At 38.9% G+C, this 15,231-nt stretch overlaps 1 protein-coding gene across 1 annotated transcript in view; it reads left to right on the top strand.

Annotated features, from left to right (window-relative positions):
• Nucleotides 1-15,231, top strand: part of Kdm3b (lysine demethylase 3B) — a 71,873-nt gene that overhangs the window by 25,025 nt on the left and 31,617 nt on the right. The window contains exons 5-9 of the mRNA XM_020156092.2: nucleotides 758-882; nucleotides 3,489-3,563; nucleotides 7,065-7,664; nucleotides 11,471-12,713; nucleotides 13,686-13,887. Of these exons, the coding sequence (XP_020011681.2) occupies nucleotides 758-882; nucleotides 3,489-3,563; nucleotides 7,065-7,664; nucleotides 11,471-12,713; nucleotides 13,686-13,887 (2,245 nt within the window). The remainder of the gene's footprint in view (nucleotides 1-757; nucleotides 883-3,488; nucleotides 3,564-7,064; nucleotides 7,665-11,470; nucleotides 12,714-13,685; nucleotides 13,888-15,231) is intronic.

Genomic DNA, 15,231 nt, shown 5'->3' with positions numbered 1-15,231 from the left:
GAGCACAGGCCTTTGGTTCAAACTCCAGTACTGCAAAATAATAATAATAACAACAATAATAAAATACATTTTAGAAATTAGGAAAACTTAAGTATAACATTGACTGGGTAATGTTTCAGATATATAGCCTCAAATGTACTATATGTGAAAGAGAAAAACTGTCCTTCTAGAAGGTGCAACTGAAATTTCAGGGTAATGATACCTGCTGATAAAGTAATATCTTTTGAAACTGTATTCCTAGGAAGACAGGTGCTGCATTTGTTCAGACTATTAGTACAGAGGCTAAAAATTTCATATATTGAACCCTACCTGCTATTATTAAAAGTCAGGTAGCAAAATGTTAATGGTCATATATCATTCCTATGATCATTTGACATAATACCACATTCAACTTAGTGGCTTCCCACTCTTTTCATGTGCCTATCAGGTGTCTGAGTACATTTTCATACTACCTATAGTTTGCTTTCCCTTCCTGTATTACTTCCAAAATTTTAAGATGGAGAAAAGGTAGAATTGGGGGCCTGAGAGCTTTTAAGGAAACTTCAAACAAATGAAGAATTTACAAAGATCACTGGAAAAAAAATTGTGTTTTATTTTTAAATTACTGAGTATGGTAAAACTAGAATTGTTCCTTTATTGAGGTTTATTACAGAAAGTACCAACCATTTACATCATACAATTTTCCTTCTGCTTTTAGAAGTGATTATGAAATAGAGCTTAACTAAAAATATTCAATTCTGACTGATCTCTCCTTTAGGTCCCTACAGTGTTCAGGGTCATAGGGTCAAAGTATACCAGCCAGAGGGGGAAGAAGAGTGGCTCTATGGTGTTGTAAGCCATCAGGACTCCATCACCCGTCTTATGGAGGTGTCTGTCACTGAGGTGAGGCTCTATTATTCTAAGGTCCATCCCATCTCCTTACTGAGGATGGTGTAGAGAAAGTGAGTACTTCAGTACCTGTAAGAGAGCTTGGGGTCCATCCCTAGCTTTATTTATTTGAGGATTGTATGATCCTGAGAAAGGCTGTGTAACTTTCTTCTGCGTTCCCATGTGTTTACACATGTGTTCTCAGAACCTGAGAACTTTACATATTACTATGTAAACCTGAGAACTTGTGTTCTCACAGGTTCACTAACCTCACACTAACCTCACAACACTTTTGAGGACTGAGATAATGTATTTGAAAGTACTTTGAAGCTGGGCATGGTGGTACATGCCTGTAATCCCAGCTCTAAGAAAGCTGAGACAGGAGGCCAGCCATATAGCAAGACCCTTTCTCAAACATAACAACAACAAAAAAGCCAGGCACTGGTGGCTTACGCCTGTAATCCTAGGTACTTGGGAAGCTGAGACCAGGAGGGTAGCTGTTCAAAACTAGCCCAGGCAAATATTTCAGGAGACCTCATCTCCAAAATAACTAGAGCAAAATGGACTGAAGGTGGTAGAGCACTTGCTTTCCTGAATTCAAAACCCAATCACACCAAAAAAATTTAAAAAGTAATGAAAAAAAAACCTTGAGAGTGCCTTGCAATATGTAAAACAGTACACAAGTGTAAGTGGTAATATTTATCATATTCATAACGGTTAGTTGTTAAAAAAAATACTAGTTCAGTTAGCATTTGCTTCTGTAATACTAATGCCACTATATCCTAGATGCTGAAAAAATTGTTGCTAGCAAAAAAAGCATAACCAAAAGAAAAAATTAAAAGTGCTTCTAATGAAGTAAACAAAATATAGCATCTAGAGGTATATGGAGAATTATTTAGGAAAAACAGTAGATGAGTGTTTTGAGGCTGATAAACACGTGTTAATATCTTTGAATCTTTGAATTGGTTTTAGACTTTTTTGGGTTTTTTTGTTTTTTGTTTTTTGTTTTTGGCAGTACTGGGTACTCAGGCACTTTATCACTTGAGCTACTCTGCCAACTCTTTTTTGCATTGGGTATTTTTGAGATAGGATCTTGAGAACTGTTTGCCTGGGCTGACCTTGAACCTTAATCCTCCTGATCTCTGCTTTCCAAGTAGCTAGGATTACAGGCATGAGCCACCAGCACCCAGCCAGACTTACCATTAACAATCAAATGATAGTGTAAGCAAAACTGCTTTTATTTGTCTTTATTAAATTTCTAAGAATTGCTAAAGTAACAAATCTTCATTTAAATTTAAAACTTTCAAATAATAAGCAAATATGTGTACACACACACACACACACACACACACACACACACTCTCTCTCTCTCTCTCTCTCTCTCTCTCTCTGAAAGCTGCTCCTTCCCGTAGACAAACATCACTCCCTCACTGTTAATGGTAACCACCATTAACAGTTTGGTTTGTATTCCATATTCTTCCGAATCTTTTCTATGTATGTGTATCTGTGATAATTATATATGGGGTATTTATATGACAAATAATTCTATACATTATACTTCAGGAATAAATGGGGTGGCACAGTACATAAAGTCATATATCTTTTTTACCTAATTGTATATAACAAACATCTTTAATATGTCAATACAGAGATCTGATTTATCCTTTTAAAGTAGACATACACTGTCCCACTAAATGGATGTACTGTAACTAATCTAAAATTGAGGGATAATTAAATCATTGCCAATATTTTTACTAATACTAATAATGGTCCAATGAACATGCTTGAACATCTTTTCACATTATTTGTTGGAATAAAGTCCTTGGTTTGTAATTGCTAGGTCAAAGGTATGCCCAACAAATTTCATGCTTTTTGTCAAATTGCTCCCATTCCCAAAGTTCTTTTTATTGGTGGGACTAGTGTTTGAACTCAGGGCTTCACATTTGAAATGCAGGCACACTGTAACTTGAGCCACACCTCCAGCACGCCCAAAGTTTTTAATCTTTTTTTTTTCCCTTGGAATCAAGGCCTTGAACTGAGTCCAGGCGGGCCTCAAACTGGTGATCCTTCTGCCTCAGCTTCCTGAACACTAGGATTATAGGCATGAGCCACCACACTTGGCTAAGTTTTTATTTTTTTTAATAGTATAGTGTGGTACTGGGGTTTGAACTCAGGGCCTACACTTGAGCCCTTTTTTGTGAAGGGTTTTTCCAAGATAGGGTCTCACAAACTATTTGTCCTGGCTGCTTTGAATCCAAATCTTCCTGTTCTCTGCCTCCTAAGTAGCTAGGGTGACAGCCTGGCTAGCGTGATTTTTAATGATTGTTGGAGCTGAAGGATTTTCATATTTTAATAATATACCAAACAGAAATTATTTAAAGGTGCGGAATTTGAAATGAACATTCCTAAAAAGATACACTTATGTCTCAAACTCAATTAGCTCATTCATTCACTTAACAAATATTTAAGTATTTACCAAAGACCAGACCTTATTTCAGATGTTGTCACTAAAGAAATCGCTATATAGATAAGGAAAATATACAGTTATGTCTTGGTAGACAAGACATTAAATATCTCTTTCCCCTTTTTTCATATGTTCTGCTATCCTGTTCCTACCATAGAGTGGTGAGATCAAATCGGTAGATCCCAGACTAATCCATGTGATGCTGACAGATAACTCAACGTCTCAGACCGAGGTATAGTAATGGACTGAGTCTCTGAGGAGACTTGTGAGCTTGTGTTATTCTGCTACGTAGTGTCCTTCTAATGTATATTTTCTACGGATGACTTTTGGGTTCTTCAGCTTTGACCAATGTACTTTTTGCTTTCTCCACAGTCTGTCCAGTTAAAGGATGATACTCTCATGAAAGTGATCTAGTTTCAGCAAACACTCTCAATTACATTCTCTAGTTATATAATCCAAGGCCTCTTTCTTCTTAAATTCTCTCAGGTCAAATATATGTAAAAGATGTAGATAATTAAAACAGTGAAAAGCTGTAGTAATTATCATGACCTACTCAATAACAGGAAATAAAGGAAAAGCTACATCCTCTTTTTTTTCTTTCTTTTGGCTGTACTGGGGTTTGAACTCAGGGTGTCACCTTGAGTCACTCCACCAGCCCTTTTGTGCAATGGGTTTTTTTGAGATAGGGTCTCGTGAACTGTTTACCTGGGCTGGCTTTGAACCATGATCTTCCTGATCTCTGCCTCCTGAGTAGCTAGGATGGCAGGCATGAGCCACTGGTCCCCAGCTCTCTCTTTTCTTTTGTTCTTTTCCCAATTAGGTGGCAATGAGATCCAAGGGAGTCTGAAATTCTATATTCCCAAGTAGAATAGAATCAAATAGGTGCCTAGTTCAGTGCTCAGCACACAGATTTTTTTATAATTATTATTTACCAGACAAACTCTTGGTTCATTCAAAATTGTAACAGCAAAAAAAAAAAAAAAAAAAAGTATGTTACAAATCATTCCTTGAACCAATCAAGGAATCCTGTGTGAATTTCCTTCAGTAAGCCAACAGTCCTCATATTCTTCATAGTATTTTAGCACGTATTATAGGTATTGCTTTCTTGGCCACTCCTACTAAGTATATAGTCCTCCCTTATCTTTTTTATGCAGTCATTCTTGTCTTAAAACAAGTTCAGAGTAGGAAAAGAAGAACAGAATTAAATTTTACTTACATTACCATGAATAGGATAAATTTCTTGATTGTGCTTACATGGCTGAAAACACCTATTATTTTGATAATGTATTGGGCCCCAATTTTATTTCTTTCCTTATTCATTTATTCATTATATTTATGCCAGGTACTGTTCAGCTGGCAAGATATAACTAAAGAGTGTGCAATGATGTCAGTGTTCTAGGCTCCTACTCACATCTAAGTAGCTCATTGTATGTGGGACACGTACAATGTTCAAGAAATGGAAGGAGGTTGCAGCGAACCAGGCTCTGTAAGTTGGCTAGATGAGTTAAAAATAGGATCTGTGATTTTTAGCAGCATATATTGGTTTTTGCCTTTCTGGCTTTGCCATGAAGTGTGACAACTTTTTATTTTTTTGACTAGCAAAGTATAATTATTATTGATGGTTTGGCAAGTTTTATAGTAACTCCCCCTAAAGATCCATGATCACCTCATTTCCTTTAAGTGTGAATATGAGTGAATGAGCAAGAAAAGACAGACCTCACTGAATGAATGTTCTTTAGTTTCAAAACACTGAAAACTGGATGGTGATAGAGGTTGAACAAAGGAAAAAGTTGTAAATGAGGATCAAATGAAAACAATGTTTAGCAAACAGAAACAGTTCTTTTGTTTGTTTTTTGGTGGCACTGGAGTTTGAACTCCAACCCTTGTGCTTGCTAGGTAGGTACTGTACCACTTGAACCACTCTGCCAACTCACTTGCATTTTTTTTTTTTTCTTTGCAGTTCTGGGGCTTGAACGTGGAGCCTACACTTTGAGCCACTCCACCAGCCCTTTTTGGTGATGGATCTTTTCAAGATAGGGTCTCACAAACTATTTGCCTGGGTTGGCTTTGACCTTCAGTCTTCCTAATCTCTGCCTTCTGAGTAGCTAGGATTATAGTCGTGAGCCACCGGCACCCAGCCAGAAATAATTCTTGAATAAAAGATTTAGGAAAGTTAGCTAATATTACTAGAATTATACTAAGTATTTAATCATAATAAGTATATTACTATTAATTCTTACCTGTTACTATTACTTATCTATTTGGAAACTCCGATAATATTGCCAGAAATATGGGGAAAATTGAAGTAAATCTTACCTTTTTTTAAGAGTTGTTGAAGGAAATTGAAGGAGAAAAGATAGAAAGGAAGGCAATAAAAAGAGGAAAATATAGAAACTAGAATCACCAAGAATAATTATTCTTATATTACGGTAAAGATATAGCTCTGCAAAGAATGTACAATTATTAAGAACCATAAGAGGGCTGGGATGTAGCTTGGTGGTACAGCGCTTGCCTAGCATGCGTGAGGCCCTGGGTTTGATCCCAGCACCAAAAAAAGAAAAGACAAAAAAAAAAAAAGAACCATAAGAATAGATTACTTAAGTTGGTAAATATTAGTGGCTAAATAATTATGCTTATTACCACCACAACATGTGTTTCTGAATAAACCTGAAACCAAATACCTGCTTCATAGTGGGACACCAGTAGAATAATGTTCTAGATGTAAGACTGGTGTACAAAGATTGCTTGAGGAATGTTAGCTACATCTCATAGCCCACTGTCTTCCTCCTTCTCCTTCTCTAGGAAGAATAATGATTTTCCTTTCTAATCTGTATCTTATTAGTTGCCTGGCTTCTCAAATAAGACATAAATAAAATTTCATGATATAGGGCTGGGTGTGTGGCTCAAGTGGTAGAGCACCTGCCTAGCAAGTAGGAGGCCCTGAGTACCGTACCCCTACACACATACACATAGAGAGAATTCATGACATGAGATAGTCTAAAATTACTAGAAAGAGAAGAAATTTGGCTTTTTTGGCCTCTGCTGCCCTGTTTGTTTGTTTGTTTCCTCTTTCTAGTGTCTAACACTTCGAAATGAGGTCTTTCCAGTGTCTAATGCTTTGAAAAGAGGTCTGGAAATCAGTCACGACTTTGTATTGTCTATAAGTAATACAAACCTGTGTATGTTGGGTTCACTTTGGTCACAGACTTGCAAATGTTGATTTTAGTGACTTCTGGATAGAGGAGTTTTCATATTTCAATACTTAAAATGCAAGTTTCTATCAATAACAGAGAGATAAATATGTACTAAAGGAAGTTACTTCATCAAAGGGTAAATGAGCTGCCAGCCTAGTTATGACAGTTTGTTTTGTAAAAGAAATTCCAGAAATTGTTACAACTCTCAAAAAAAAAATCCATTTGAGGAAGTAGTATATTTTATGTAAGAAAAGGTTACCAAGGGAATTAACTTCTAATAGCTATTATCTTAGAGAGAGAGAGAGTGAGTGAGTGTGTGTGTGTGTGTGTGTGTGTGAGTGTGTGTGTGTGTGTGTGTGTGTGTGTGTGTTAAGTGAACCATAGGAAGATTGGAGCCTTCTGACAAAAGGGGATTTCTTAGAGCTGGCATCAGAACTTGGTAGTCATCTGTAGAAGCAGATGGGAAAGCACCAGTGGACTATGGTTTTCACAGGATGAAAGGTCCCTTACAATAAATCTTTTTGAATTTTGTTTTGTAGAGGGGTATGTTAAAACCAGTAAAATCTTCCAAAGGAAAGAAGAAGAGAGAGAGCATAGAGGGGAAAGATGGCCGCAGGAGGAAAAGTGCTTCGGACTCTGGATGTGACCCTGCATCAAAGAAATTAAAAGGAGACAGGGGTGAAGTAGACAGTAATGGGAGCGATGGAGGTGAGGCAAGCCGAGGGCCCTGGAAAGGAGGTAATGCCAGTGGAGAGCCAGGGCTGGACCAGAGAGCCAAGCAGCTACCATCTACATTTGTGCCGCAGATTAACCGCAACATTCGCTTTGCCACTTACACCAAAGAAAACGGCAGGACTCTAGTGGTGCAGGATGAGCCTGTAGGTGGGGACACACCTGTACCTTTTACTCCATATTCTGTGGCCACAGGTCAGGCACCTTTGGCCCCAGAGTTAGGTGGAGCTGAAAACAAAGAAGCAGGAAAGACACTGGAACAAGTTGGCCAGGGCATGGTGGCTTCGGCAACTGTGGTCACTACTGCCAGCTCCACCCCAACCACAGTGAGGATCTCAGACACTGGCCTTGCAGCAGGAACTGGGCCAGAAAAACAGAAAGGCAGCTGGTCACAAGCCTCAGGAGAGGTGAGTTGTTTCAGGGGCAGATCTGTCAGATGTTCGTTCACCCTTTCACCCTCCTTTGTTGTTATCACATTGAAATGCATTTCAAATGTCCCAAGGAAGGAATATTTCTGAGATGTGCTTAAATTGTACTCTGTGGATAGACCTTTACTGCTCATTGGGCAAATGTGTATATTTTTAATAACTTTATTAGTTACCTGAACAGTTGGGCTAATCAAAAAATGATTGTACAACCTAATTTAATGAGATATTAAAATAGATCTGGTGGGGAATCTTTTTAATTCAGTTATCTATTTAGTTTACATAGTGGTTGAACCTCCACTAGGCCTATGAGAGGCAAGGTTAATGAATTACAGTGTTGGTAATAGTGAGCACTATAATTAAGGCTATGTATGCAAACTACCATTACTCTGTTTTCAGTTCATTTTCTGTGATATTTTCCCTTCAGGCTGGGCTTTCTCCATCATTTGATCCAACCATAAAAGCTTTTTTTCCTTCCTAATTTCATCCTTTTAATAAATCTTACTCGAAAGATTTGATGAATTTAGAAATAGTAGTCTCTAGTTTACTACATTTTTTATCAGATATGTATATATTTTTACTAAACTGGACAATATGAAAATTAGTTATATAGACTTTTTGACTCATTTTGGTCACCAAAGTATAATTTTATGCTGCCAGTCATATTTTTTCTCAAACAGACTGTTGACTCAAGCTAAAATATGAAATACAAAGATTAAATGCTTTAAAATTTTTTTTGGAGTAGTGGAGCTTGAACTTGGGGCCTACATCTTGAGCCACTCCACCAGTCCTTTTTTGTGATAGATTTTTTTGAGATAGGGTCTCGTGAACTATTTGCCCAGGCTGGCTTGGATCCATGATCCTTTGATCACTGCCTCCTGAGTAGCTAGAATTACAGGCATGAGCTACCAGCACCCAGCTCTAAATGCTTAATTTTTTTAAAAAAATTATGTGAACTGTGTGTGGTGAAATGTGTCTGCAGTATCAGCCACTCCAGAGACTGAGACAGAAGGATTACATGCACCCAGGAGTATGGGGCCAGCCTGGGCAAAAAGTTAGTGATACCCTATTTCAAAAACAACCCAAGCATGGTGGTACACATCTGTAATCTCAGCTGGGCAGGAGGCAGAAATGGTAGGATTGCTGTCCTGATGCCTGCCACAGGCAAAAAGTATAAGAGCCTACATGAAAAGTAAACAAAAACAAAAAGGGCTGGAGTTGTGACTCAAGTGGTAGAGCACTTAGGCCCTAAGTTCAAACCTAGTTCTATCCCCCAAAAACCAAAGAAAATAAAAACAAACAAAATTATGTATAGTAAACTATAATGTGCTAAGTACTGCAGATTATAAGTAAATACTTCAAATCCTTACTTGAAGAAGCTCGCATACTAAACTAAAATCATTCCAAGGAAAATATGGTATATGGCTGTGGGTATAGCTCAGTGGTAGAGCATGCATCAGGCCATGGGTTCAGTCCTCAATACCACCAAACAACAAAAATCCATGGCATTCATAGTTCATCTGACTTCCCTTTGCCAGCAAATGCAGTTTTAAAATTCTTCATGTATAGAATCAGGGAGGGAGATGAAATGTCCAGACATAAAAGGAGAAGGCCTGTAAAAATGCAAATTTCACTCTGTTCATGGTTCTCTATTGACCAGCATTCCCAAGAACCAGGATCTTATGTGGATTTCCAGAGTCTGTAAATCATCATATGCCTGAGTTACTTAAAATAAACTCCATGTCAAAGAGAGTGTAATGGTTAATGGGCTTATAAAACAAACCAAGCTTTACATTCTACAAGAAGAGATCCAGTGAATTCTATTATAGTAACAAATCTGAATAGATGAAATGTAGATTCAATGGGTATTTCTTTCAAATAGATTGGAAAATTTTTATGACTATCAGTCATTTTGTTGATGCTTCAGCCTGGCTTCTGGGATATGATTTAAAGTATAGTCATGAATGTTTCCATTACAGTGCTTCATCTAAAACAGAGAAACAGTCACCAAGAAACTTCTTGCCCTAGAAACTAAGTTGAAATCAGTGTGTCATCACTTTCTTATAAGGAAAGGATTTGGAGTTTAATCACTGAAGGAAAATGAAAGACCATCCAAATTATTTTTCATTTCTGGGTGTATTTACATTTAAAGAGTAACTTTAGTAGCAAAACATGCAGGGTTCCTTACAGTCATGCAGGTTTCAAGGCCCGTGGCCAAATCTTGCTAGTGAAACAGCAGCAAAACCTAGGGCTGTGTCAGTCTATTCTATCCTTCTCTTTCATGAGGAGAGGGTTTTAGACAACGCTTGGTTGGTTAGTGAGAAGAAAATGAACTTTAATGTTTTAACTCTTAAAAAACCCTGAAGCAGACTCTGTAGCAGATGTCAGCTGGAGGTAAGTTGTAGGTCCTTGACCTTCCTTGGTTCTTGTACCTCTGTGCCATTTTTAAATGTGTAATTCTATGGTGCTTGGTTCATTCATAATGTTATGAAGCTGTCACCACTATCTAGTTCAACAAACTTTCCTCATCCCAGAAGAAGACCCCATATTTATTAAGTAATCATAAATAATATTTATTTCCAGTGTTTTAAAGTGAATGTTGGACTGGAGGTGTGGCTCAAATGGTAGGTGTGCCTAGCAAGTGTAAGGCCCTAAGTTCAATCCCTACTACTGTTAAAAAAAAAAAAAAAACAACAACAAAAATAAATAGTGAATATTTAGGTATATTACCTTCTACTTAAAGTTAATTTTTTAAATAATCTATGGTTTGCAAGTCAAGTGCTATGATCTGAGTTTTATTACATTAAACCAATCCTAAGGGCTCCCAGCTACCTATGAGTGTTTCTGTCCATATATGTACATTGGTCCAAGTGCATAATGTATATCAAAGTGCCCCACCCCTCTTTATACATACAAGCATTCACATACATAAGTTAATAATTTCAAGGTAAAAGAATAAAAGGATAATGTTTTATCATTTCATCCTTTAATTTGTCATGTTAAGTGTTTTTGTTTGGTGAATATTTCAATATTTCATTTTCCTTTTTAGAGCCTTATTAGAGGCTAATTATAGCAAACGTTCCCAGTAAATAACTTTTTAAAATTTATTTTCTTTAGGTCTAATGCTAATTGAAACAGCTATTCAATTTTAGGTGGACTTCAACACATAAGTAAATGGCCAGTTTTAAAAAGGGTCCTGTTTACAGAGTTTCAAATTAATGAAGAAAATAGCTTTTTTTTTTTAATGCTTTGCTTTAATGTACAGCGGGTTTGTTATGGGAGTGAAATCACTCCTGTTGGGCTATTTGCAACAGTTTAAGTCAATAAAAATGTCCAACAATAGTTCCTAAGGTCATTAAGGTGGATTGATATTACAGAGGTCCCTAAGTATGTATTAGAGTAAGAGCTGATGTCTATTCGGGAACTTTTTCTCCCATTCCTTAGTGGAGTCTCTCTCCTTCCAAATACTGTACATTTTAACAAATCTATACAGCTTCCTAGCACTATTGACCAGCTGGATAATAACCAAGGGAGTGGCAGGTTGAATGACATCCTGCTATCTTTGGCTCACCTTGCTAAAATAAAGATGTCCTCTGTGATCTGTGGCAGGTTTCTTCCCCCACCAATGCTTGTGAAATCTATTTTTAAGAGTAGATCCATGTAATTGTAGGGAAGAAAAGTTGATTGACTCACAAGAAATCTTGATAATAGTAGTGGCTAGGACAAGGCAAGTGATCAATAGGTTGTAAAAAGCCAACAAAACTAACTCAAGCTAATCTTCCTTTCAGAATTCAAGAAATTCTATTCTGGCCTCTTCTGGATTTGGAACATCTCTCCCAAGTTTGTCGCAACCAATGACTTTTGGAAGGAGCCAGTCCAATGGAGTTCTAGCCACAGAGAACAAACCTTTGGGCTTTTCTTTTGGCTGTAGCTCTGCACCAGAGTCTCAGAAAGACTCTGATCTCTCCAAAAACTTGTTTTTTCAATGCATGTCCCAAACTTTACCCACCAGTAACTACTTCACTACAGTGTCAGAGAGTTTGGCTGATGATTCCTCTAGTCGGGATTCATTCAAACAAAGTCTTGAGAGCCTGAGCTCAGGCCTGTGTAAAGGTAGATCCGCTCCTGGAGCAGACACTAAGCCAAGCTCTAAGGCTGGCAGCTCTGTGGACCGAAAAGTGCCTGCAGAGTCCATGCCCACCCTCACTCCAGCTTTCCCACGGAGCCTCCTAAATACCCGCACCCCCGAGAATCATGAAAACCTATTTTTACAGCCCCCAAAATTGTCCCGAGAAGAGCCTTCTAACCCTTTCCTGGCATTTGTGGAGAAAGTTGAACATAGCCCTTTCAGCAGCTTTGCATCTCAGGCATCAGGTAGCTCGTCCTCTGCTACCACTGTCACCTCCAAGGCAGCACCCAGCTGGCCTGAGTCTCACTCCTCTGCAGACTCTGCAGCTTTAGCAAAGAAGAAAACCCTCTTCATTACAACTGACTCCTCCAAACTGGTGTCTGGTGTTTTGGGCTCAGCTCTTACTGCTGGGGGCCCAACCCTCTCTGCAATGGGGAATGGCCGCTCCAGCTCACCTACCAGCAGCCTCACCCAACCCATTGAGATGCCTACTCTCTCCTCTAGCCCCACAGAAGAAAGGCCAACTGTGGGGCCTGGGCAGCAGGACAATCCACTCCTCAAAACCTTTAGTAACGTCTTTGGCAGGCACTCAGGCGGCTTTCTGTCCTCCCCAGCAGATTTTTCACAGGAGAACAAAGCTCCTTTTGAAGCTGTGAAAAGGTTCTCACTGGATGAGCGAAGCTTGGCTTGTAGACAGGACTCAGACTCCAGCACCAACAGTGACCTGTCAGATTTGAGCGATTCGGAAGAGCAGATGCAGTCCAAGATTGGCCTAAAGGGGATTCCAGAGCACCTGATGGGGAAGCTGGGCCCCAATGGGGAGCGCAGTGCTGAGCTGTTGCTGGGCAAGGGCAAAGGGAAGCAGGCCCCAAAGGGCCGGCCTCGGACCGCCCCCCTGAAAGGTGATCCCACTGGGGCTGTAGAGGGCTTTGCTCTAGCACTATCCTTTAATGCTTGTGCTCTTATGTGGCAGATGCCCTCATTTAGATGGAAAGTTCTGTAATCTCATGGAAGTAGATCCAAAGGGCCCTCATCAGACCTTGGTTCAGGGCAAGATTGTATATATACCAGCACTGTAAGAGGGTTACCTGACCACAAAAGAGGGCTCTTGATCTACTTCATCAGTCTGTTATTTTGTCAGTTTGTTATTTTTGATCAGGAATTGTGACCTTGTGTTTATCTAATTGCTTTCTGTTTCACTTTAGACCATCCTTAAATTTATTTCAGGGGAGTTACTAAAAATTGTTCTTCAGCCAGGTGTGGTGATGCAGGCCTGTAATCCCAGCACTTGGGAGGCTAGGCAGGAAGATTGTGAGTTCAAGGCCAGCCTGGACTATATAGTGAGATCCTGCCTCAAACAGAAAGAAACAAACAAATAAATCCCCATTCCCACATAGCAACCCTTTGTAGACTTGTTGAAGCAGAGATTACTCCTTCAGTTTGCTCCTCTTTGAAACATAAGAATCTTAACACCTATCAAAGTCCATTTGCTTATGATGTGAGTTTATAATCCAAAGTGTACAAGAGAAAATCTGCTAGTAAAAATAGCTATTTTCATTAGAAATTGATATCCTGTGGGAGCCAAGAGGCCTTGATTGGGAGAATAGCCATATCCTAAGGAACTAGAGGCAGGTGGTGACTACCTTATCCCTGCTTGCATTTTTCACACTTACGCCCAAAGTTTTCACTCTTTGGGACACTTCCCACAGTTCCCCAAGGTTCTCACCTCCCAACTGGTCACTTTGCTCTCCCTTTCTGCGTACAAAGAGTACTAGCCCAGGTCAAGATGAGTATTTGTCTCCAAGAGGATCATGTTATTGGGCTCTGTTCACACCTCTCATGAAAGCCTTTTTTCTCCTCCCTTCCTTGCACAGTTGGACAGTCAGTGCTGAAAGATGTGAGCAAAGTGAAGAAGCTAAAGCAATCTGGAGAACCCTTCCTACAGGATGGATCATGCATCAATGTGGCCCCTCACCTACACAAGTGTCGCGAGTGCCGCCTGGAACGATACCGGAAGTTTAAGGAACAGGAGCAAGATGATTCTACTGTGGCCTGCCGCTTCTTTCACTTTCGGAGGTACCCAAACTCCTATTTGCCTTCATTCCCGGTTTTCATTAGTGACAACTCCCACTCTTTCTCTGGGTGTATAAACCTATTTCAACCATTTTTTTCCTTGCTTTCCTTATTCCTTTGCTCTCAGCATCTGTGCTGAGGCTCTGTCATAGTAATCCCTTAATTATTGGGATTCACAATGACATGTAGCTTTGTCCTTGGAGAATTGAAGTTGAGCAGTCTTAGCCACAGCCCTGTGCTATTCCTTGAATTGTTCCTAACTCGGGTTCCATTTGAAACCAGTAGTATAAGCAAAAGGTCTCTATTTTATATTCTGGATCTGCCTGATCACTTACCTGTTTGTATTACTAGAGTGACATTAGAGAGAAGGGGAAGTAAAAAGGTTAGGAAATAAGATAAAGTGTCATTTTTTTTTTAATGGTGGTACTGGAATTTGAACTCAGGGCTTTACACTTGCTGGGCACTTGAACCACACCTACAGTTCTTTCTTTTTTTTTTTGAGATGGGGTCTTACTTTGTTGCTCAGGTTGGCCTGAGTTCAAGGAGTCCTCCTGCCTCAGCCTTCTGAGTTGGTGGGATTACAGGTGTGCACCATCACACCCAGCTAAGAATGTTTACTTTTTTTTTTTTGAACTCGGGTTTGCACTTGTGAAGCAGACACTCTATTGCTTGAACCATCCCTCCAACCCATCCTTAATTTTTAAAATAAAGAAATCTAAATGGTTTTATCAATTTGGTATAATTCCTGTATACAGCAAATATTTATTGAGGTCTTATATATACCTGCCATTTTTCTGGCAGTGAGGATTCAGCACTTGAATAAAACATCAAATTTCATCCTGCAAAAGGTTTTGAGAAGAGAAAAAAGATTTTAAAAGAAAGCTAATGACTGAGAAAAATCAAATAGGGAAAGAGAATTGAGATTTATGGAGGCTAGAAAGGATTTTATTTTAAATAGGATGATCTGAGAAAGAATAAGTTCAAATCAAGGCTGAAATATTGCTGGTGTGTCCATAGGACTAGGGTAGCTAAAATAAATAAAATAAGGGAGCAAAAGAGTTTATAAGATTTTAAAGGGCTACTTCAAGAGCCTTGGCTTTTACTCTGAATAAGAAGTCACTGGAGGTTTTGAGCTGATAAGTGATACTGATCAATGTTTTGACTACCTTTTTGAGAACAGAATATAAGGAAAAGGCAGAAACAGGGAAGTTAGGAGACTGTTGAAATTATTCAAGTGAAAAATGATGGTAGCTTAGACTAGGGAGATGGCAGTGCAGACAGTGAGAAGTAGTTGGATTTCAGGTATATTTTTGAAGGCAGAACACAAATAAGAGCCTCTTTGCTCTC

Source organism: Castor canadensis, chromosome 6 (genome assembly GCF_047511655.1).
Source record: "Castor canadensis chromosome 6, mCasCan1.hap1v2, whole genome shotgun sequence".
NCBI lineage: Eukaryota > Metazoa > Chordata > Mammalia > Rodentia > Castoridae > Castor > Castor canadensis.
This window is presented reverse-complemented; position numbering and strand designations above follow the sequence as displayed.